The sequence below is a fragment of the Phragmites australis genome, chromosome 5 (assembly GCF_958298935.1).
Source record: "Phragmites australis chromosome 5, lpPhrAust1.1, whole genome shotgun sequence".
Lineage (NCBI taxonomy): Eukaryota > Viridiplantae > Streptophyta > Magnoliopsida > Poales > Poaceae > Phragmites > Phragmites australis.
In genome coordinates, this window is record NC_084925.1 from 40,492,667 (window position 1) to 40,517,135 (window position 24,469).

At 45.3% G+C, this 24,469-nt stretch overlaps 1 protein-coding gene and 1 pseudogene across 1 annotated transcript; both read left to right on the plus strand.

Moving 5' to 3' along the window:
* Nucleotides 1-10,787: 10,787 nt before the first annotated feature.
* Nucleotides 10,788-12,436, plus strand: LOC133917684 (uncharacterized; annotated as a pseudogene).
* Nucleotides 12,437-23,579: 11,143 nt separating this feature from the next.
* LOC133918063 (uncharacterized) lies at nucleotides 23,580-23,984 on the plus strand. The gene has a single exon (XM_062361828.1). It carries the CDS (start codon nucleotides 23,580-23,582, stop codon nucleotides 23,982-23,984), a length of 405 nt encoding a protein of 134 aa, XP_062217812.1.
* The last annotated feature ends 485 nt before the right edge of the window (nucleotides 23,985-24,469 follow it).

The following is a 24,469-nucleotide window of genomic DNA, read 5'->3' on the forward strand; positions in this document are numbered from 1 at the left end:
CGTGATGCCTAGAGGCGCTTGGCCTCTTTCCCTTGCAGGTTGGCACCTCCCAGTGTAGGGAAGGTGCTGCCCAATTGTCTCACGCCGATGCACTCTCCTCCGACCGTCGTCTAGTAGTTTTTCCGTCGCCGGTCACCGTCGACGAGCTCCCCTCTGAATCCACCGTGCCACGTAGTATCCCGGCGTCTGCTCGTCGTCGTGAATCCTTGGCAGGAACGTGTCACCAACGAGCACTCCGGCGCAGCTCCGCCGCTATTTCTCACCGTCGGCCACTTTTCCCCTCCCCTCCGCCGCTCGCGCTGTGCCAGGGTTCATGTGGGTCCCACTGATCACTGTTCATATGGGTCCCACCGATCACTGTTCATATGGGCCCAGGTTATTGTTCAGTGGGCCCCGCCTGTGGATCCCACTCATGAATAGTACTCTTTGGTATTTTCCAATTTAATTTAGATTAAATCTTTCGGGAGCCATAACTTCTTCGTTCTGGCTCTGATTTTGGCGATTCTTTCGCCAAAATTTATCTAAAATTGAGATCTACTTATCTGTCACATTTTGATATCCATTAGGGCTCATTTGGTTTTCTATTTGGTGTTATTTGATTTTTCTCTAGTATAGCTGTTATTGATCGTAGTCAGAACTCCAGAGCAACCAGAGTTCTACGAGTCCTGCACAGGAAGCATCAGGAGCGAGGAGGATCCTGACTACAACTAAGACTTTGAAGAGAACTTTGGAGAAGGCAAGTCTTATCTCCTTGATCATACTGAACCTATGATTTTTAAATAATCTACATGATCAACTAAAACTGAACTATTATCTCATATGCTATGTATGCTTTTACAAACTACTTGTAATAGTTAATCCTAGAAAACACATGCCATGCCTTAAATATTATCACCTAGAATACATATCACCCTAGGATTACCTATTGTTATCTATATTAAATAATAGACGATGCCTTGATACCTAGCATGCTTAGGATTGAATATGCCTCCTCAGAGACGTCGCTTTTAAAATGCACCTCTTCGGAGATAACGATTTACTGTTATCAATGTTAACTCATATACCATGAATCCTTGATGGTTATGAATTTCGTGATGGTTGTGAAATCCTTGACATTGTGTGGGATATGGTGGGAGATGTGTAAAAATGGGTGAAAACTATTTTGACAGGAGCAGGTGGAGTAGTACTCTGAACGAGGATGCTCCTATGGGCTTGAGTCACCTTTGTGGTGTTCATTGCCAGAAGATACCTGCTCTGGACAGTTAAGTACCGAGTCATTGCGCCGTTATGCTTAGCCACCCCTGTGCAACCATGCGTCTTGAATGGGCAGGACTTGACTCTTCTTTCATTGGATTGGGTTGGGCATAATACTAGGAGACCTGAGAGGTAACGTTGAGCCAAGTATCTTCAGGTTCTGCACGAAGGAGTTTCCGCCTCAGTCGATCATCGGGGGTCTGCCCTCTAATAGCCATTAACCTAACGACTAAGAAAAGTTGTTAACACCGGATTGTCCGGTGACAACAGAAGTACAATTGCCAGATAATCCAGTGAGTACACCATCATTAACTAGCCACTGAATTCCACTCAAAGTCATCCTGAACACCGGATACTCTGGTGGATTCTTCAACTTCATCACTAGACTTTCTTGTGAGCTAACTTCAGTCAAACTGCACCACTTCTTCTCTGTGTAAAACACTCTGGTGAAAGCCTCCGATGCAGTTACTCTTCACACCTCCTCTACAAGAAATGCTCTGGGATGATGCTCCGATGTACACAATACATTCAATGGACTATCCGATCACATGATCTACATTTTTCAGCACTTGGAATCGCTTTTGTAAGAATTGCTCCGATACTTTATATCCTTCATCACCGAACTATCTGGTCAGTGCACAGGTTATGAACTACCCTGATGATACTCCGATGTGTATCTTTTTCACCAACACCTGACTATTCGGTGGCTGCATCTGTTTTTCTCTTTTCTACAGATAAATCTTTGGTGTGTACGCTTTCTTCTACACCAGACTATCCAGTGAGGGATTTTCTTCTGTGACTTCTTCAAGTTAATCAAACTTTGTCCCGATTGTGGTGACTTCTTTATGTATTGCATCCATGAGATCTACTAAAATATATACTTGACAAACATGTTAGTTTCATTGACTATGTTATCATTAATCACTAAAATCACATACATGCCCTAAAAATATTCCACTACAATCTCCCTAAGACATGTTTGCTACAGTCGACATGTCACCCGACCACGTCGACATCACCGACACGCCAACGTGTCCGACCACACACACGCCTACACGCCGATCCCGTCCACATGCTGGATTGTCATCCGACCATGTCCCTCGACCACGGCGCCCGACTACTTCTCCACCCGTGCGGCACATATGGGTGTGCGACGCTCAACTGCCCTATCCACATGGCGATCCACACCGGTCCATCGTCACCTCCACCAATCTGGACACCTTCACCATGACCACCTCACGCGCCCTCAGTCTGATTAACCGATCACACCCAGTTCATCCCAGCTGGTCTGCAACGGCCCATGTCCTCCTCGAGTATGCGCATACCCTCTTCTCGAGCATCTAGGCTGTCACCTTTTGGCCGCAGTGCTACCACCCGTGGTCTATGCCTCCGTAGCACTGTTGTGCACTTGTTGACGCGATCCGGCCGAATGGAGGATCCCATCGTCGCCCTTCATCGCCGTCCCGCGTGCCATGCCGCTTCAGCCGATCGATGCTGTCTCTCTCAGCACGTCATCACCTTAGTCGTTGGCGCTCTTGGTCTTCGTCACACTATTCGAGTGTTCATCGCCAACTTCATTGAGCACCACCGCCACGCTCTCTCAGACACTGGCGTCGCCACTCTTGGCTGCTGGTTCCGCCTCTACTACATTCATCTAGCACAACCTCATCGTCAATGTCACAGTCTCCTCCCTGACTCCTTCGTCTACTCTAGGAACCGCGAGATGCATCGACACTCTTTTCCTCGCCACTATGCACACCACGACCGTTGAGACCTTGTGTGCTGGTCTCTCAGAGACTAGCGTATGGTTGGGCTCCCTACCTTCGTGTGCCTGGTCTTGGCAACACCAATGAGTCCCTTTGTCCCCGACGTGTTCTCGGGCTTAGCAAACTCGGAGCATGCCTCATCCTAGACGGCCTCGACTACGTCGACTTTGGCATTGACTTCTTCTCAACGATCGCCTCATCCGCGTCACCATCTTCTTCCATCGGGACACCCTACGCCTATCACCATGGGGTCTTATTGCGCCTGTGGCTTCATGTGTGGCTCCCTCAACATGATAACCCTGACTACAGCTACGTCGACCACGGCTACTCACGTCGCTCTCGGCTACCTCAACATAGTTAGTCATGTACATGTCATCTATTTTAGAAGGCGGTTCATGTTCTTCGTGCGACTAAAAATGAACGTTCCCTCGAGTGACGAAGCTCGACCATCAATTTACCATTGGATAGCTCTCGTCTATCTTCTTCCCCTCACTCATGCAACTGTTCTCGAGCCATTCGCATAGCGCTCCCCGACCCTCCCGTCTCTACTGTCCATCTCTAGCCGACATCCTGGTCATCGAATCCGCTCCCACCACGATAACCTGGCGTCACCAGGCCACATCCTTGCCTTCCCGCCACTGGCATCACTCACCGACCATTCTTCGCCACTTGCAGTCGGCAGCTTCCCTGTCGCCTCGTTGCCTTGCCCTCGCGTCGATCAACACAGCCATGATAGCTTGCTTCCTCGGGCATCCCTTGAAGCATGAGTAGTGCATCGGCGATCTCCGAAATCGCTGTTGCTAACCAATGTTGCTAACCTTTAGCTCCTATTGTTAACCCCTCCGTCATCGTGGCCTAAGAGATTGAGCTCGTTTTCAAACGTCTGATAATTAGGAAGTATTTTTTTAAACATAACGGCAGGATAGCTGCCTCTTATATTAAAAAGCGAGAAAGTCTGACATGCTAAGTACAAATAAAACTGCAAAAGGCAAGCGGCGAAGCCAGGTTGTGGACACCGCCTCGCCCAAAAAAGAAAGAAAAAGCAAGAAGGCCCTACTCTTGCGCAAGCACACTAAATGATGTGCCCTCGCGAAAGCCCAGATTGCGGCCTTGGCAAATGTATGCTTTAATCTTTTGGCCACGTGCTGCTCTCTATGATCAAATATGCCTATATTGTGTTATTTCTAAATTTCTCAGGTGATTAGCATGATGAGTGATTTTAGGGCTTTTTGGATGAAAGGATGCAATGACCTAAGAAAGCCCACTAATTAAGTATCGAGGAGTTAAGTGGCATTGTCGATGTATCAGGAACTGGGGGTCCCTGAGTCCCGAGGCCAGGCCAGCCATCCGCCACATGACGCCATCCCGCGAGGTCCCTCCTGTAGGATGAGAAAAGCTCAAGTCTCGGGAGAAGGTGCTCGGGGCCACAGTCAGTGGTCCCCGAGCACCCCAGTTCCCCGATGATCCACGGAGTCTAAGTACCGGAAAGAAAGTGCTCGTGAAGGTGTCCGGTCACCCCCGAGCACCCTAGTCCCCCGACGATCAGAAGAGGTAAGTTCCGGGAGAGAGTGCTCGGGGCTACGTGCGACAGCTCCCGAGCGCTCGGTTCCCCGAAGATCCATACAAGAGTGCTCGGGAGAGAGTTCTTGGGGCTGCAAGTGGCAGCCCCTGAGCACTCGATTCCCCGAAGGTTCGTGAAAGAGTGCTCGGGAGAGAGAGCTCGGGGAGGTGAATAGTACCCCCGAGCACCCGGTACCCCGAGGACAAAGATAGGCATTCTCGGGAGAGAGTGCTCGGGGAGGTGAACAGTACCCCCGAGCACTCGGTGCCTCGACGACCTAGAAAGGCCCCCGAGGGGCCCACCGATGAGGTGTCCACCAGTCAGAGGTCCGAGGCCGCATTTAATGAGTGTGCGTGGCCTGGCACCTCCAACTGCTCCCGCCGCAGCGTCATTTCCTGCCATGTTTTGGCAGAGAGACATGGGGTTATTAATTGCACAGGTCCCGTCCCGTGTCGTCCGGTTTGTCTTAGGATAACATCGCGAGGATCAAGGCGTTCCGTCTGCCGCACTGCTGTGGCAGAGGAACAAGACAGGGCGGCCACGCCGGGTTGCTCTGCGGCTGCCCGGTGGGTCCTCTCCACGGCGCCCGTTGCCAGGACGTTTTTGGTGACAGGTGACCGGGTGTGCGGCGTTTTTTTCACCTCCGGTCACTTCACCCAGAAGAAATGATGACGCCTTTCCCAGTCATGGCGTCTTGGAACTTGTGCCCCCTCCTTCCCGTTCGGGACATATCTCGGCCGGCAGGTACTTAAAATAGCCGGCAACACAGAAGAGAAAAGGAGAGGAACCAACACAGGCAATAGGCAATGGACTCACACATACGAACTCGAGCTCTCTCGGAGAAGACCAAGCACAGCACCAAGAACGAAAAATAAGGAGCCTCAAGCTCTTAGTTAGGCCAATATTCTTGTAACCAGCAACATCCTTGAGGGACTTCCTCAGGACAGTTATTGCATACATACAGGAGTAGGGTATTACGCCCCCGTGTGGCCCGAACCTGTCTAAGTTCCGGTGCATTTACTTCTTTTTGCACTAGGTCATCTCCCCCATCACCGGTCGTTGCATTCATTCCCATTTATTTCTCCGACAAACTTATTCAGGATCATCCCCCCGGCCGAATCTCTAAAAAGGGGTCTCTCGGGATCCCTGCGACAGGAGTTAATCCTCCGACAGGCTTGTTTCAGGGACGATGGATGGCTAATTTAGGGTCCATTTGTATAGGTTGTGGATTCGGAGTTTCTGCCTAGATAAGAAAGTAGCAGTGGCTGTTGAATTTTGGTTGTTAACTTTTATAATAAATATTTAGCTTTTTAACATACTTAAAATCAGAAAAATCATCAAAATCTGCTCTCAGCTTTTAGTTTATTTTAATCATAACCGTTTTCTCAGGTAGCTAAAAGCCACTAAAATTCAGAGTAAAAAACTAGCCATTTAGATCACTTCTAGTTTTTGAAGCAAAAAAAAAAAACTATCTAAACAGGGTTAGTTGCTTAACATACGACTTATCACGGGCCTGTTTCTCCATGATTTTTTTAGGAAAATATGTTACTCCTACTAGCTACTTCATGATATACTTACTACACAGCACGACGCCAGCTTTCTTGCCCGTTCGCGTCGCGCGACCACGGTTCACAAATGCGTCGGTAACCATTCAAAAATCACGGTTACCGAACTTCTCTATCCGGTCCGGTTTCAGAAACCGAACGGTAACCGAAATTTGAATTCAAAAAATTTGAAAAAAAAAATAATACAAAAATTCAAAACAAAATCTTAAAAAAAACTAGACACAATTCTAAAACTCTCTGTGAATTTTTTTTCAAAAATAATATCGTTTGCATCATATTCTATAGGGAGAAAGTTTGAAAAAAATGAAAAAAAAAATTGAAGCGTGCGGCTCAGTTATTAACTCACATTAATGAAAAGTGTAACATGCAAAAACATATTTTTCTCGTGTAAAACGTATTTTAAGAGAATCTTTAAAATTGATTTCACTTTTTTTTAGAGTTTTATTAAATTCTCTATAATTTTTACAAAGTTCACAAGTATAAAGTGAACATGTTAAGAAATAGCACTGTAATTAACTTTTTCATGTTTAATATTATTTTTCCTACATAAATCATAGTACAAATAAGCTAATGAAAGTGGTTTTACTAATTTTTGGGTGTGATGAGTCAGTTATGAATTAATCTAGTCGCAACATATTTACACAATCATGCATATTACAATAACTAATTTATGAGTACATGTATTTTTAAAAGACATAGGATCATGTAAGAAGACTAACAAAATTAGTTTCATGATTTTTGGATTAGCAAAGAGTAAACTATACATTTAACTTGGTTTAACAAATACAATTTCTCACAGAAAATTTTGAACTTTTTTATGAGTATAAATAATTTTATCATGTAGATCATGTTACAGGGAAAAAAAACTTGTTTCACTTGATTTGAAACTCAGATGAATTAGTTATTGATTTTACAAGGTTGAGCTCTTTTTTGGGGTTTTGTTGAACTGCGCTAAAATTCGATAAAACCGCTCGATAAATCGAGAAAACCGAGCGGTTACCGACCCAAACCGCTCGGTAACCGACCAATTCAAAAATACGAGAAAATCGCTCGGTAACCTACCCGAACCGCTCGGTAACCCACCAAAACCGAGCGGTTACCGAATGGCTAAAATCGTAATTTTTTTTCCAAATTTTAAATTTTGCCACATAAATTTTCTCTAAATTTTTTTAAATTTTTAATCATTAATCTCGATTATCACGCATTTTTCAATTACCGTCCGAGCACGATAACAGTCGGTAAGGTGAACCCTGCGCGCGACACAGCTAGCTCACCGGACGCTCTCGACGTCGCCGCGCCAAAACTGACGTACCGCAGCAAGCCCGCAACAGTGTTTTTTCTTGTCGGTGGCACAGTGCAGCTGGCCAGCAGTCTGCGCAGCAGTGATAGCGAGTACTAGAAGCATGCGGAGCGTCCAAAGCCAACTCCATTACAGCCAATCGCGCGGCACCATCTGACAAGGAATCTTGCAAGAAACACAAGCAGCTATACTGCGGCAGTGAGACGAGTGAAGGAAAAATTTACTTCCTCCGATTTTCAATATTTATTATTTTATTGTTTTATTTATTTTTAAATATTTATCACTTCACGTTTTTAGACACGGTTTCCAATATTATCTCAATAAAATATCTTGTATCTACTTATTTACGGTAGGTTGTAGAATATTTTAGTTAATTTTTAAGAGTATTTTTGTTATTTTACATTTAAAATTTATACTATATTTGATATATTTTGGTATACGTGTTTAGTTAAAAGTGACGAGTATTGAAAAACGAAGGGAGTACATATATTATATATCCTGCTCATTTATTTATATTAAGAAAAAATTTGTGTTAAAAAGTTAATAAAAATATAAAATAAATAAAAGAATCAATAGATAATTGAGAGTGGTCGTAACCGAGATAAAATATTGCGTCAGGTTACGGTACTGCCGTGTGACGGCCGCATACGCACAGTAAGAGAGCACTACGGAGTACAGACAGGTCTTGGAGTCAACTGACAGCTTGCTTTTGTTGTCGTCGCGTGTTTGGACCACTGGAAAGTCTGCTCTTTTGCGGCTGCTGAAGCAGAAAACATCACTGAATAGAGCCAAAAGTGATAAGTTATCACTGGACCAGATCATCTTTGTGTGTGCCTCTTGATCCGTGTTGTTATCATATATGAATTCTATGGTTTGTCGCTGTTGGTGTAGGGATGGGTAATGCATGCATGTTGACTTTTGTGTGTTCTGGCTTCTGTTCATGCCTAACTTTGGTTGCTCCTCTTTGGAATCTTCCTGGCGAAAGGAAAAAAAAATCGCTGGATGTAACTAGGTAAAAATGAAAATAGGCAATGAAAAAGGCCTTCTTTTTCTGCGAGGAAGCGGTAGAAAAAGTTTGTTGGTGAAGTCCATCAGATGTTGATAACAACATCGTGCATGCATGATTGAGTTGAGCATAGACCTAAGAACGATCCGAGAACCACTTTATGATATGATGAAAATATAACTCTATTTATCAAAGTTTAAATCTTAAAAACTCACAAATGACACACACGTCACTACATATGTGCTTTCAAATGGTAATATTATAGGCATATATGATGGTGCTTACATAATCGAAAAAGAAGAAGACCAAGAACAGTCCAACTAGAAAAAGAGAGGGACCAGAGGGGATGCACTTGATATTTTGAGCATATCACGATCGTGTAAATTCGTATATTCATGCATGCATGTATTATGTTTGGTCAAATTGTGAGGTACTATGTACTCATTACTTCATTTAGCACGGAGATAGCATGATCACACTGTTCAGAAGTACTATGTACTCACTCCATTTTAGAATAATTTTGATTTATACTATTAAAACTTTGACTAACAATATTTATTTAAAATACTTAATTAAATAAAACGAAAAAAGTATCAGTAAATATGTTATCAATGTATTTTAAACATGTTATGTAGATCAAATTATTTATATAAATATTTGTAAAAAAGACAAACAGTTAAATTTTAAATAGTAAAATTAAAATCGTCAATTATTCTTAAACCGATGCTAGTACTGCTGCTACCCGCACAGATTCGCAGCTGTAAGCCACAAGGGAGCAGCTGTTAATTATTGGCTGACACTACGTGTCTGCAAGACTGTGACTGACAGCCCATGTTTAGCAAGGCAGTCTGCAGCTGTCGCGCCACTTTGGATGGACGTGAATGACTCCGTGCCCTCGGATTCTGGAGCCGAGGTTGGTGGCCGTACGTCGGCTGCAGCCACAGCCTACCACATCAAAGACAAATCCAACACCACTTGGCCCAAAGGACCGACCGCCCAAGCCCGTCTAAGGCCCTATTTGTTTCAGCTGTAGATTGTGAAAAACAGCTTATAAATTGTGGATTATAAGGAGCTGGATTGTAAAATCTGGATTGTAAAAAGCTGGATTGTGAATTGTTAGAATCTGATGAAAAGCAGATTGCTGGATTGTTACAATCTGTGTGTTGGATTGTAACAATCCAACTTTTCCAACCAGCTGTTTGTTTCAGATTTTAGATTGTGATTAGAATCCAGCTTTTACGATCCAGCTGTTTGTTTCAGCTTTTAGATTTTGATCACAATTTAACTTTTATAATCCAAAATAAATAGGACCTAAGGCCAGACCGGCCAATTGATTGAACACACCCATCTGGGCTCTGGCCATCACGGAACTTTTTTATTTTTTCATTTTAAATAAAAAAATTAGTAAATATATGTGTTTATTTAAAAAATTATAAATTAAACTCCTATCTCCGGTCGGTGAACGAAGGTCTGTCACCTTCGAATGAGCGATAATTTAAAAATTAAAAAATATTACATTTCAATACTTTAAAATTTAAAACACTATCGAAATATTTCTAAAAAAATCTATGATAAGAGGATGCTATCATCTAGCTATCCAATATTTTTAGACAAAAATATGACTTTAACATTCCGAAATAAAAAAGTTAAATTTTAGAGATCCTAAAATTTGTTTTTTTTCTTATTGCATAAGTAATTGTTTTAGTTGAAATATTTTGGAGAGCTAGATGATAGCATCTTCTATACCACATAATTTGTCGTAACTCTTTTGGTAATATTTTAAACTTTAAACATTGGAACATAACATTTTTAAAATTTTTAAACATGTCGCCCGTGTCCTGTTGCCCACTTGCGCTGGCCAGTTCAACGCTAGGCAGATCACCGCTGGGCAATGAGCTCAGAGTTAGGATAGGAGAGATACAATGGAGCCGAGCTGTGAGAGTTATAGAGATGAGCCAATCCGCATGCTAGCCATGCTGGATGAGTCAACGGAGGCCACGTAACAGGATTAACGACCATGTGGCACACACGCGTGATGATCAAAACAACATACGGATCAAATGGGTATTTGAAAACATTTTAAATTTGCAGATATAAAACTGAACTAAAAGTTCATATGAGTAGATAAATAAAAGCCCACTGTCATGCAAGTAGGATTTTGCAATTAAATAAAAACATCACGAACTGATTGGACCCGCACGAATTGGTTGAAGAACACACCCATCCATGGAAGAGGCCCATGTGACACCCAACATAAAGAGTGGCCCATAAAACTGAGATCATGGACTCACGCCCATGCAGCAATAACTGCGGCAACCACATACCCACCCGAAACCAGCCGGAGGTAATGCAGGCAGATCAAATCGGGACAGGAGGCTGGTCGACCCTCCGAGCCAGGTGGACTTGGCGAGTGTGATGGAGTGGACGACGGTGAAGACGGCGGACGGCGCCAAGCTGAGCGTGCGGCTGTTCAAGCGGCCGTCATCGGCGGAGGACGTGGCGGTGGTGCTGGTGCACCCCTACGCCATCCTCGGCGGCGTGCAGGGCCTGCTGCGCGGCATGGCGGAGGGCGTCGCGCGGCGGGGCTACACCGCCGTCACCTTCGACATGCGCGGGGCCGGGCGGTCCACGGGCCGAGCGTCGCTGACGGGGTTCACCGAGGTCGGGGACGTCGTCGCCGTTTGCCGGGGTGGGCGAGAACATCAAGCCGCGCGGCGTCCTCCTCGTCGGATCCTCCGCTGGTAGGTTGACTCCTCTGGTGTCCCCCAAGGCGAAACCCTGTCGCGATCCGTACTTGTTCAGTTCATGAAAGCGTGAGGCCGTCGTACATGCAGACGGCTGTGGTAATAAATCAAATGTGACCAAACAATTTTAGCTCTTCTGAAGCTGTATTTAACCAAATGGAACATGGGCCTGTAAGCAAGTAGTTGTGGGTGATGTATTGCATGAAAATAGGAGGCTCAAATGTTTGGCCTTATGGAATTTCGTTATTTCAGTATATGAACTCAAAACATTGAATCTGGCATTAGCTGTGCTAGGTATTAATCTTTCATCTACTCTTATTTGGGGCTTTAAATATCTGACAGCTATCCTGAAGAAAATATAATGACAAAAGGTTTTCTTGTTAGGTTGCCAACACTATCCTTCAGCAAATTCTCGTTTTGTGAAGTGGCCCCACCACCTCGGTGTCTTTCTTCTTCCTGTACGTACTGGTTGCCACTATATGTGCTATACATATTTTGATAGCATTCTTGTAATCTAGACTAAAGATTAGTTCTGAAATGTGACTATGTGAGTAATGTGGTGTACTTGTGCGTCTTGCTGATGCTACCTTCACTCCCTCTAACCAACTTGTACCCAGTACAGGCATCCTGAACTCCTATCAAGATTTATTTATGTCAACCCTGGGCACTTCAATTGTGACTGAATTACTGGATGGAAATCAATGAAATAGTTTAGTTTTCATAGAAAGAGCAAGATGACTCTATTCTGCATACAAGTTTTCTTCAGCCATTGTTGCAGCTGTTGGATCGTGTTTGGTCATGTATCTAAATGTAACTTCTTGATGTAGGGGCACCAATTGCAGGATCTGCAGTTGATAAAGTTGACCAGGTGATTGGTTATGTAAGTATCGGGTACCCATTTGGTTTAATGGCCTCAATCCTATTCGGGAGGCATCATGATGCTATACTCAAGTCTGAGAAACCAAAGCTATTCATCATGGGAACCAAAGACGGCTTCACAAGCGTGAAACAGCTGCAAAACAGGCTCATGTCTGCGGTTGGACGGGTTGATACACACTTGATTGAAGGAGCTGGACACTTCCAAATGGAGGGTCCTGCTTTTGATGCCCAGACGGTAGATCTTATCGTTAATTTTATCAATTCCTTGCCCAAATAGCATTAACTGTGATTGTGTGCAGGTTTGCAAAAAATGTAGTGATGAGCAAAACATGGTGTTTGAATAGTGCCTTCATGAGATGTCGTCCCCTCCCCCCTTCCCCTCTGCCGGCGCTCACCCCGAGCTCGGTGTCCACTGGCCTTGGCTCGCCCCTTCCAGCTTCCATCGACGCCATCCCCGCCCTCTCCTCCCCCTTGTCTCCATTTGCTTCCCCTTTTTGCCCCGACGACTCTTTCGTAGGCAGGATGAAGGAATAGCGATGGCTGCAAGACACACCAAACTTTGCCTCCTCGGCCAAGAGAACACCTCTGCCACCACCGTGCATGTCTTCTTCGATCCCCAATGCCGGTGTGTTGGCGGTCAACAAGGGGAAGGCCATTCTCGAGTGCTTGGTGCCTTCCCCCCACCTAGCGCCTCCCTCCAGTTTCATGGCCGCTGCCTGTACGGCGTACGCTTCTGGGGCCGCACCTCGCAGTCATGTGCGAGTCGACATGGGTGTATCCCTTGGTTGTTCCCCTCCTCACCATGGACCAGCCGCGTCTCTGCTCACCCAAGATGCGGAGGATGGCTGGACCTTGGTCCCTAACCGCCGTCGGGCTCCGGTGGTGAAGGGTGGCTCTGGCTACAAGCAGCCTATCCCACCTCGTCACAGCCTACCGGTCATCCTCGACAGCTGATGTCTTAACTGCCTCTCGTGGACGCACTGACGGGTGAACTGTCACCTGCCTCCATGATGCTTCCGTTGCAAAGGTTTCCGACATTAGGCAAAAGACTGCAAGCGTCCTAGACCTTGCTCCTATGGGTCCAATGAGTCTGGCCACCGACGGCAAATCTTGCGCTTCTCTTCTGTGGGTTCCACTCCGGTTGGCTCTGCGGCGGAGGCTGCCACTCCGATCGGCTCCGTTGCCTCTGGCCAAATGCCCAGCTCTGAGGCTTCCACTCCCACGAGGTCGGCGGCCTTGGGCCCAACTCTGATGGTTTCCCCTTCGGCGCCCTTGGTCCTCTCCTCTTCTTTGGTCTGCCCGAGGACTGGCTCCGAGGCCTTTGGTCCTAGCACATCCATGCTGGGGGGGAGGGTGCTGCTCCGAACTTGACGCTAGAGCGTTGTATCGTTCCTTGGTTGGTTGGATTCTCCATCGACGAGAGTTGTCTCCAGTGGGCGCTCCTCGCTTATGCGGATCATGCTAGGCGTAGTTTCCAGCCTCGTGACCTCGCTAATGTCATTTCTCGTTCAGTGGGCATCCCAGAGGTGGAGTTTAGCGTCATGACGTTCTACCTCGACAACTTCTTGGTGGTTTGCCGAACTCAACACGCTCGGGACTCCATTCTCACCGCTAGCGGTAGGGCCTCGGACGCGGATGCTGCGTGGTTTTTTTGACCCTAGACTAGATTGGCATTCGCATCCGTTGGCGATCTGACCTTTTGCCTTACGAGGCATTCCTCCTCACACCTGGTCTGCTTCCATGGCTCAGCAGATCCTTGGCCACCATTGTTGGGTCAAGAAGCTCGAGAATGAGGCGCCTTTGGCTGAGCGGGTTGACCTCGCTATCCTCTGCATTGTCGCTTAGTGTGACCGTCCACAAAGCATTCCCAGTATCATCACCATGGAGGTTTCCGAGCTGCAACAGCTCCTCGGTGAGCTTCCACCGTACATCATGGAGATGAGGAGACTCAGGTACAGTGTAGAGGTCCGCATCGTATCTGTGACAGAGTTTCGCATTACGTCTTCCTCCAGCAGCGACGACCCCGTTCCGTCCAACTATGGGGATGAGGAGTTCGATGGCCATCTGGCAACCGGCATGGGTCATTCAGGTCTCCCCCAAGGGAGATGAGTGTCGTTCCTTCCGCTGCCTGCCACAATAGTGGGTGCTAATGCCATGCCGACTGGTGGCCGCTCTCGCGGTGTGCTCTGGGCGGTTGGTGTTCTTCAACCTCAGGCAGCATCAACGCATGTCGTTTTTGGCTCTTTCAACAGCACACCATCCAAGGAAACTACATCTCCCATGTCCCCGCTCACAGGAGCAGACGGCGGGTTGTCGCCTTTTCGCACATCGCTGTCCTTGGAAACCTCAGCTCCCATACCCCCGCTCATCGGCGTGGACGGTGTGGTGTACCCTTTTTTGCATGTCTTCATCTCTGTTGTCGCAGGCTGGGACACATGAGCTAGTTGTCATCCCCTCTCATGCTCGTGAGGTCTCTCCCTCTAGGGGTTATGTCCCAATGACAAATGAAGCCTTTCCCCGTGTCAGGGGGACAGTTCGTGGCAATATCGGCCTTGGGCGAATCAACATGTCAAGCTGGTATACTCTAGGCGACGCAGTCCTACTTCCAATACCGGTCGTCCAGCGGGGCAGCAGGGTCCTTTATCCCTCGATTTTGCAGCAGAGCTCGGTGCTCATGAGACCACGGATCACTCTTCTAGGAGCCCACCTTCCCCGAGCCGCTCGCCTCTCACTCCTCCTTTAGTGGGCCGCAGTGTCCGCCCACTTGGGTGATGTGTTTCGCGCGGCCTATCATCGCGGTCTGGACGATGCAGGGTCCGTTGTCGAACGGGTTGCAGTACCACCCCGGCACGGCGAGATGCTTCAACTATCAGCGACAGCGCTGCGTGCGTCGTCCCGCCCCACAACAGAGTCAGCTTTATGGTGCTTTCCTTTTTTCAGGGGCCCACGAAGGAAATCCTTGCCCCATTAGCGACGCCTACCCATATACCAGTGTTGGTGCCACGTACGGACCAAGGTCCAAGGAGAAGCAATTAGCTTGCAGCTAAGTCAAGTCTTTCGGCCACCCAATCGACCAAGCGATGGGAGGTCCTGTTGATGCATAGGCTCAGCCTTCTAGGGGAAGGTGACTCGGTCACCCCGCATCTGCACTAGGCTTACATTTGTTTGTTTGAGAACTCATTGTCCGCACAGCACCTCCAGGCAATTCAAGAGCTCTTCCCCAACTTTGGCCTGGCGTCCACGGCTCTAGTGGATGATGCTGATGCTCAGGCTTCTTAGGGGGTCATTTCCACGTGGTTGTAGCATCAATGGATAACCACAACTTCTTGAGTTCGAATGTCCGCAGGCTCAATAGCAAAGCCCATTGTGACGTTGTACGAACTATGATAGCAGACCATAATGTCTCGATTGTCTGTTTGCTAGAAACCAAACTCTATGTAGTCAACCCCTTCCTACTTAATGAGATATGCGGCTCTGCTTTCTCTGGGTACTCCTTCTTTCCAGTAGTGGATACTAGAGGGGGCATTCTTGTTGCTTGTTGTCAGCCGATGTCCAGATTCGGCAATTCTCTGTCAGCGTTCGGATCTCGTCACAACCGGAGGGTTCTTTCCTCCTGACGTTCGTCTATGGTCCAACTAAAGAGGCTTAGAAGACCTGATTCTTCAATGAGCTCGTTGATATCTGTGTGGTGCTCCTGGGCCCTTAGCTGGTTTTGGGAGACTTCAACATGATTGTTGCTGCCTCGAACAAAAATAACAGTAACATCAAGAGGTGCTCTATCGCATGGTCTCATAGATTCATCTCCGACCATGAGCTAAAGGACATGCATTTGTTTGGCCGCCGCTACACTTGGTCGAACGAACGTTCTTCCCTTACCCTCATACGCCTCGACAGAGCGCTAGCTTCCATGGAGTGGGACGACGTGTTCCCGGATTGCTTCTTGCAAGCTCTTTCTTCCAACTGCTCCGATCACTATCCCTTGTTTCTCTCAACATCACTGCATTCTAGCAATCGGCGACGCTTCCACTTTGAGGCCTTTTGGACCAAGATGTCAGGCTTTCTATCCGCGGTCGAGAAAGGGTGGGTCCTGAGACAAGATGAGCACTCGAAACCTCCTCTACTATGTTTAGACATCCTTCTCAGATGCACAACAAGGGAGTTGCAGAGTTGGAGCAGCAAAAATGTTGGCAACATCAAAGATCACCTCCTGGTTGCCCGCGAGGTGGTTGCCCATTTGGATGCTGCCCAGTAGGGCTGAGCTCTCACGCTGGCCGAGTTGCAGATGCGCAAACACCTCAAGGTCATTTGCCTCGGTCTCACCTCCCTCGAGCGATCGATCGCTCGTTTTCGCTCAAGAGCTTCATGGTTGCGCGAGGGTGATGCCGACATGAGGCTTTTCCATTCATACACTGGCCTTCGTGCACGAAAGAAACATATCACCTCTCTCTTCATGAATGATGGCCTATTGTTGACCCATCCGGCGATGGAGTAGGCGCTGTTTCACCAGTTTCAGTCCATGCTTGGCATCGCCGCACCAAGACAACATTCCATTGATTTAGGACTTGCAATTGCTGGACGCCCCCTATAGCAAGGACGAGATCCTAGGGGCTGTCAAACGGCTACTGAACAATAAGGCCCCATGACCCGGATGGGTTTACCGCGGAGTTCTATCACACTGCATGGTCTATCATAAAGGCATACGTGTCTTTGGCAATATGCGCTTTCGGTTTAGTCGACACAAGGGGCCTTCACCATCTAAACAATGCTCTCATCACATTGTTGCCTAAGAGAGAGTCGCCTTCTTGGCATTCGATTATTGGTCGATAAGCCTTTCCCATATCGTTAGCAAGTTGATCACCAAGACCCTCGCTCTTCGGTTGGCTCCTTGCTTGGATGTTTTGATCACTAACAATCATAGTGCCTTTATAGCCGGTAGATCCATACATAATAACTACAAACTGGTGCATTCCATCGCATGTTTGCTAAAGAAACCCAAGCAGTTCAAGATACTTTTCAAATTGGACATCTCTAAGGCGTTTGATTCTGTCAGCTGAGCTTTCCTCTTGAAGTTCTACGGGCTTGGGGTTTCGGTCCACATTGGTGCAGCTGGATAAAGGCTTTTCGGGATTGGCATCAACTCGGGTCCTTCTCAACTCAGTTCCCAGACCTCCTATTCGCCATGGAAGAGGGTTGTATCAAGGCGACTCCCTCTCACCCTTTCTGTTTGTGTTGGTTATGGACACTCTGGCTTGCATTCTGCTTAAGGCCGGCTCCTTAGCTGTTGTCAACTCGATTGGACACAGCTCCATCTTGCATCATTGCTCGCTTTACGCCGACGACGTGGTGCTCTTCTTTTCTCCTTTTTCGGATGACATTCATGCACATCTCGCCTTCCTTTGCTTCTTCAGGGAGGCCACAGGATTGAAAATGAACATCGACAAGTGTACGGTGGTACCCATCAACTGCACCAACAAAGACATTGATCTAATCCGTGCACACCTCCCGTGCGGCCTGTCTTCCTTTCCCATTGGGTATCTGGGGGTGCCCCTAACAGTTGGTTGCTTGTGTAAGAGCCATTTGCAACCTTTGATAGACCGTGTGACGGCAAAGCTTCCTACATGGCAAGGTAGGTTGATCTCCAAGGCGGGCCGAGCCACCTTGGTGAAATCGGTGCTGTCTGCTACACCACTACATACTCTCATACTGCAGTCCCACCATGGGTGATCAAAGAGATCGATAAGATCCAAAACGGTTTCGTTTGGGCTAGTGGGAAAATTGTGTCCGACAGCCGTTGTTCCGTCACTTGGAATAAGGTTTGCCAGTCGTTGCAGTACGGAGGGCTTGGGATCTAGGACCTACGGCTCACCGGCTTGGCTCTGCGCCTCCGGTGGCTTTGGTGGCAGAGATGCGACCCCTCCAGACCCTGGGCCGCTCTCCCTCTAGAGCACGAACGTGAAGTGGTTGCTATCTTTGAGGCTTCTACCATATTCGAGGTGGGTAATGGGAAATCAACCTGCTTCTGGACTGATGCATGGATTGGCAGCCGGTCTATCCATTCCTTCGCTACTTTGCCAGTTTAGCATACCAGCTGATGTTCCAGGGAAGTATACGATTTGGCACAGCTAAGCTGGTGTGGAAAACTTGGGCACCTAGGAAGGTGAAGTTCTTTGCTTGGCTCAGGATCCTTGGCAGGCTTTGGACGGCATTCCAAAGGCGAAGGCATGGCTTACAGTCAGACGACTCGTGCGCCTATTGCTCTCAACTTCCTGAGACCACCGATCATCTGCTTCTTCACTGCCTAGTGGTGAGGGAGGCATGGTGGCAGGTGCTGGGAGTTCATTCCCCTTAGACCGAGACCACTTTGTTTGACTGGTGGCTTCAGCTCCGCGGTTGGGTGGCTAAAGAACTACGTAAAGGGCTCGACTCCCTCATACTCCTGATCACCTGGAGAATTTGGCTTTCACGCAATGATATTATCTTCAACAACCACCGCATCTCTACCGACTCTATGGTGGCCCTCATCTGGGAGGACTACAACAGATGGTGCGACACCAAGGCATTGGAACTCTCTGTCATTTGACTTGCTTGCGTAGAATTGGCTCGCTGATCTAACCAGCTCTTGGTTCGTGTATTCCTGTTGTTGTTGGTTCTCATGTAATATAGCCTATTTATGCCTAAACCCTTAGACCTTCTAAGGTCGTTGTGTACCATAACTATTTGAACTCGTTTTCTCTTTCTTAATAAAAATATGCGCAACTCTCCTGTATATTCGAGAGAAAAAATAGTGCCTTCATGATGTGCATTTTCTCATCTTGCACATATGCACTGTTTGTTGTTTTTTGAAGCGATGTACACTGTGTGTTGTATACTAAATGTAATCTGATTTTTTTTCATTGAAGCCGATGTAATCTTGACTTTGAAATCAAGGCTTTAAAGGATAATCTCATTTCCATCATGACACAGTCATCCAGTTGCTACTTGCACTCCTATACTATCATTATCAATTTATTATCAACTTCTTCCAGATATTTCTCGGCCAAGATGCTTATGAACTCATGCTTCTACCTGTGAGCGGTCACTATCCTTACAAGTCCAGATTTTTGTACCGAAATGGGAAACGTCCATTACACAATATCTTTTAACATAGATTATGCTATTGTCTTTTCGTGATTTGTTCCTTTGTTGTCAAGTTGGTGAGAAGTGGCCTTCATGAATTATGATGAATGAAAGGCTGAGATGCACAGAACTCTGGAAGTCCATACTATATTCTTCAGAACCATCTCGGCCGGACAGCGATAGATTCAGCTCCAAAGTTGGTTTTCAGAGATTTGTTCATCAGCTACGGAAACATAATATATGATGAGCAACCAGATACGGAGAAGCTTTCAAAGTTACTTCTATCGTTGTCATCGTGGTGTTCTTGAGCATGCCATCCTGCCATCAGTAATGCATGATCAAATTCTAAAGGGGAACAGACTTAATTTGAATCGAAAATGAGGCTATCCAAGCCGGATCCAGTTCGCTCAAACTCGGCTTTGCATAGATGTAATCCTCCTGTAAATTGGCCTGAGCCTAGATCATTGCCCGCTCTTTCTGTCGGCAGATGGTGTGAGGATGCCGTGCCTTCAAGGGTGTGGTCCAAATCCGCCTCGCTTTATTTGCAAAATCTGCTGCTCAGATTCAGTGTAATCTGCATCCAGCTGATTTCTTGCTGATGAAACGCACATGCAGATACAGTGATAGTGATCAGACACGCAGGCTTTTATTTGTTCATCGCATCTCATGTATCCTGATGCAGCGTGGTAATGCTTCGGAACTTTTCCAGCTTTAGAGGCCAACTAACATTATCTTTGGCATACATCTGGAAATGAATTCTCCGATAAAACAGGGGCTGCAGATTTTTTTAATTAGAGAAAGTAAGCGTTATTCCATTGGCTCGGCCTAGGACAAAGCGGACCAATATGCAACGCGCTACGGGTGAACTTTCCATGTGTTACATGTGAATTCTAATTCACTTTCGAAAGCTCAAAAATTCGTATTAAAAAGGGGTCAAGCAACGATTCAAAAAGATACTGAGTAGTTGAATAAGAAAACATCTATTGTCGGGTTTGTTCTCCTAAATTCAATTTTTAGTAGCATTCTTATATATATGATGTCTTTTTTCCTTATTTCGTGAGGTACTAAAGAGATTTGACTATTTTTGTTATATATTTTACTGACACAACAACAAATAGAAGAAAAAATATTGTTTATCAAAACAGAGTATCTTGTGTCAATCCAAAGATCAGGATAACTTAGGGATCTAAGACCTCGATATTCAAAATACGGCTCTACTTTGTAAATGGCTCTATAAACAAAGAGAGGATCTGGCAAAATTTACCGTTGAGCAAATACCTCGGTTCCAAACCTGTCACAAGTTAATCGGAAACTAGAAGATTCTTATTTTTGGGTTGGTCTAATGAAGGTTAAACAATACCTTTTTGTTTTGATACCTTCATCATAAAAGATGGATCCCAAATCTGGTTGTGGTAGGACCAATGGTTGAAAAACTTGTCACTATAAAACCAATATCCTTACTTATATAACATAACGTGAAAGAAGCACGATATAATTATCAAAGTGTTACGATCCTTCCTATAGTATATTTTATTTCAAAAGAACCTAAACAGTTCAAAGTTGATAGCGTGGGATGAATTACTTCAATGTATTATCAATATTAACCTATCATAAGGGTGAGTTGAGTTTCTATGGAACCTAAATTACTCAAAAAATTCTATGCGAATTCCCTGATATCACGCTCTACTACATAGGGACACTCCAATTATGAATAGGCGACCATGGAAAATAAAGGTACCCTTAAAAATAAAAAATTTCCTTTGGTATTTACGTAAAGGGGTACTATTAATTAAAGATAATTTATCTAAAAGACATGACAAGTAGTAAGAAGTGTTGCTTTTATTATAAAGATAAGACGATTAAGCAAATCTTTTTTTACTATCATTTTGCCTGATCTACATGATTTATTGTCTAGATGGTTTCAAATCTTTACCTACCGCGTAGTGTTTCAAATATGTTTGCCAATTTGCTCCACAATCTTATTATACAATAGAAAGCCAAAATAATGGTGGCAGTAGCTGCCTTATGTTGGTCGTTATAGCTATGCATAAATAATATTATCTTTAACAAGAAGAAATTTTTTCTCCTTTGCAGATTATTTATACTTGTACGCGTTAGCTTCTGTACATAGTCTGTTCTACAGCGATGGGAGCATCCAGAGATGTAGTAGCAGTACGTGAGCACTTAAAGTGGATGGTCAGTGAGTTTTTTACCTGATTTAGACGACAATCTAGACTGTGGTTCGATGCTCCTCCACCGCAGACTTGCGTTGAAGTGTTACTCTTTTATTAATATGTTGCACTCTTCTAGTTGACTTTCTTTTTTTTTATTGGTTGTGCATCTCCGCTATGCAGAGATCAAAAATATACTGTTGCATCTACTTGATATGACGATAAAAACCAATAAATTTTTTTTATAAAAAATCTACTGAAATAAGTTATGGCCTCTGCACGCACTGAGTAGGTACACCTAACCACAGGGGCTGCAGATAGTATTTCTTCAGTTGTACTAAATTAGTGTAGAATGTACAAACGTTCACAAATTTGTTTGGTCAACCAACAGCTGTCCAAACAAGCATGTACAGAACAACAAACAGATCACAAGCTAGCGTTTGGAGAAACGGACATAATTCAACAAGGACCTAACATCAAAAGCAGAAAGTACATTTTCTGCAAAACTGCAACACTATAAAATCGTATCAATATACAGTCTATGCATTCAGAAATACGATAGTGCCATTGCAGGGGCCAGATGGCCTGTAGGGCAGGCACAGTTCCTCCTAGTTGGGGCATTTGATCTGTACAAAGAAACCCTTGATATAAATCCATATACCACAGTCGGCCGTTGTGAAAGAAAAAAGATGGATTCAGATTCGAAGTAAAAGGGAAACGAAAAACAATCGTAGTGTCAGGATTCAGAACAGCTTAAGACAGCCGCTTGCCGCAATGGCTGAAGTGGGCTTTGTTTTGTCTAATCACCTGTATGGCAAGTAGAAATGCCCTCTTATTACTGTTGGGCCCTAACAGTGTTGACTCAGTTACGGCTAACACTAGTGTAGCATGGTAAATACATAAGGACTAGCCATGGCTTGGTACATTTTAAAATAATAAGCACTGAAAGCCTACATTGTTGAGCTGTTGGGATGAATGATGCCTAAACAAAACTTACTTGGCTAAGATCATGAACAAAATTACAAAAAGGTTGCTCTTTGAAACCACCACCAGTTTACAGGAGCATGGTTCACCTGGGGCCAGTTCAGATAGAACTGTGGCTGGCATCTTCTCTCGGAACGAAGCAATGGCCTAGGATGTCACATTGTCAGGTATTGAGGTAACTGGTCCTATTGGTGTTAAAACTTCCACCAGCATGGAACAAAAATCCCATCATGGTAAATTAACCGCGTCCATAGGGATCTTCTTGCTCAACCTTTTTTTAATCTAGAAATTGGCAACAAACCAAGCACTCTCTCTTTCTCTCTCATTTTTCTAGACTGTAAATAAAAGCATAAACAACCAGCTAATGACTCCCCAACATGTATTTAAAAAACCCTGAAGAAAAGAACCAAATCCCTCCCCCCCCCCCCCCCCCATCTCTCTCTAACCCCACCGGTGCTGCTGCCCCAGCAGCTATTGGAGCTCGCCATCCAGAACTCCAGAGCGCTAGCTGTTCATTGATAGACTCCCTCCTGCTTCCCGCACACCACATCTCAATCTTTGCTGCAACCTCCTGATCTGCGGTACTTCTGGCATCACAAACCAAAGACTACCATCGATCCATTGGGTACTCGGCATTTATTTTCCTCTAGCACCAGCAAAGCTTCCATCTTTTAGCCAACAAACTTGAAGAAATGGGATGCATGATGCTGCTTGGAGTAGACGCAAGCTTTATGGAAGGTCAGATTCTTGTTTTTCATCAATCCATTAATCTAAGAAACAGGTCGGCTGTTGAATCAGTCCTTATTTCTGTTTCTTGATTGCTTTCAGGAATTAAAAAAGTTCACTTTTTTTAGTTTATATTGATTAGATGCGTATTGCTTACTGTTTTATATAGCTTTCATTTGGATATATGTATGTTGTTTGATTTGAATTTATCGAATCTCGAATTCTCGATTGCCATGGATCTCAATAAACCTCTTAATCCATTCTTTTTGTTCTCTTGCAAATGGTAAAGAACTTCATTGTTACATCCACGCTCCAATAAGATTTTTGATTCTGAACTAATTAGATTTCACAGCATGCTCTTGATTCTATTTCTGCAGATTTCTAGTACATCTTTTTAACTAGATACCAAAGGACAAGTTATCTCTTTGAAATACTCCATTTCCAACAAGCAATCAATAAACAGAAGCAGCAGCTTCAACAGAGCCAGCGCCTCCAGTGATTGCATCTATGGGTAGAGGAAGAGGCAGAGGAAAGAAGTTAACCATTGTCAGGAGCCATGAAGACAAAGGAAGCAGTGGTGAAGAAGTAGTTCCTGCAAGAAAGAGGAGAGGAAGGCCCCAAAAGCGCTTTGCTGATAAGATCGATCAAACAGATGTTGAAAATTTTGTAGAAAAGGTCGATGGAGATGAAGAACAAGTTGACGATGCCAAGCTGAAAAACAGCACTGCAGCTGTTGGTAACAAGAGAGGCAGGCCGCTGAAAGAGGGCTCTAATATTGTCGTAGAAGAAAATAACTCTAGTATTCGATCAAGCAGTGATGAATCAACAAGGACTAATGGATTCAGGCAGAATGGAAGCCGGAGGAAAAACAAGCCCCGGCGAGCGGCGGAGGCGGGGCTAGAATGCAAGTGAAGCATCCCTACGATTTTCAGTACCAGGTAGCTTTCAAAATTTTCTTATATCCTCATCTTTAGTTGCTCCCCAGTGCTGAAAAATGTAAACAAGCATGTACTGGTCGCATGCCTCAAATTTTTGTTTGATGCAAGTATCTGAACTAAGCACAAGGTATACCTACCTTGTTAACCTGCTCTAGGCTGAATGCTATTTTGTTTGATGCAAGTATCTGAACTAATGGTACAAGGTATACCTACCTTGTTAACCTGCTCTAGGCTGAATGCTATTTTGCTCTGCTTGTACCAGATATTTTCTTTACAACAACTGGTTACTGGTGATACAAGCAGAAGCTCCTGCAATTTTGCTTCATCTGCTGCATCTCTTACTGTAACTCTATCTGTAGTTTATTAAGTCCTGGAAACGAAAAGGGACAGAAGAGCTATCTTGAGGAACTGTTACAGACTATGCTATATGCTGTTCTCAGTTCTGAATGGAGATAAAAA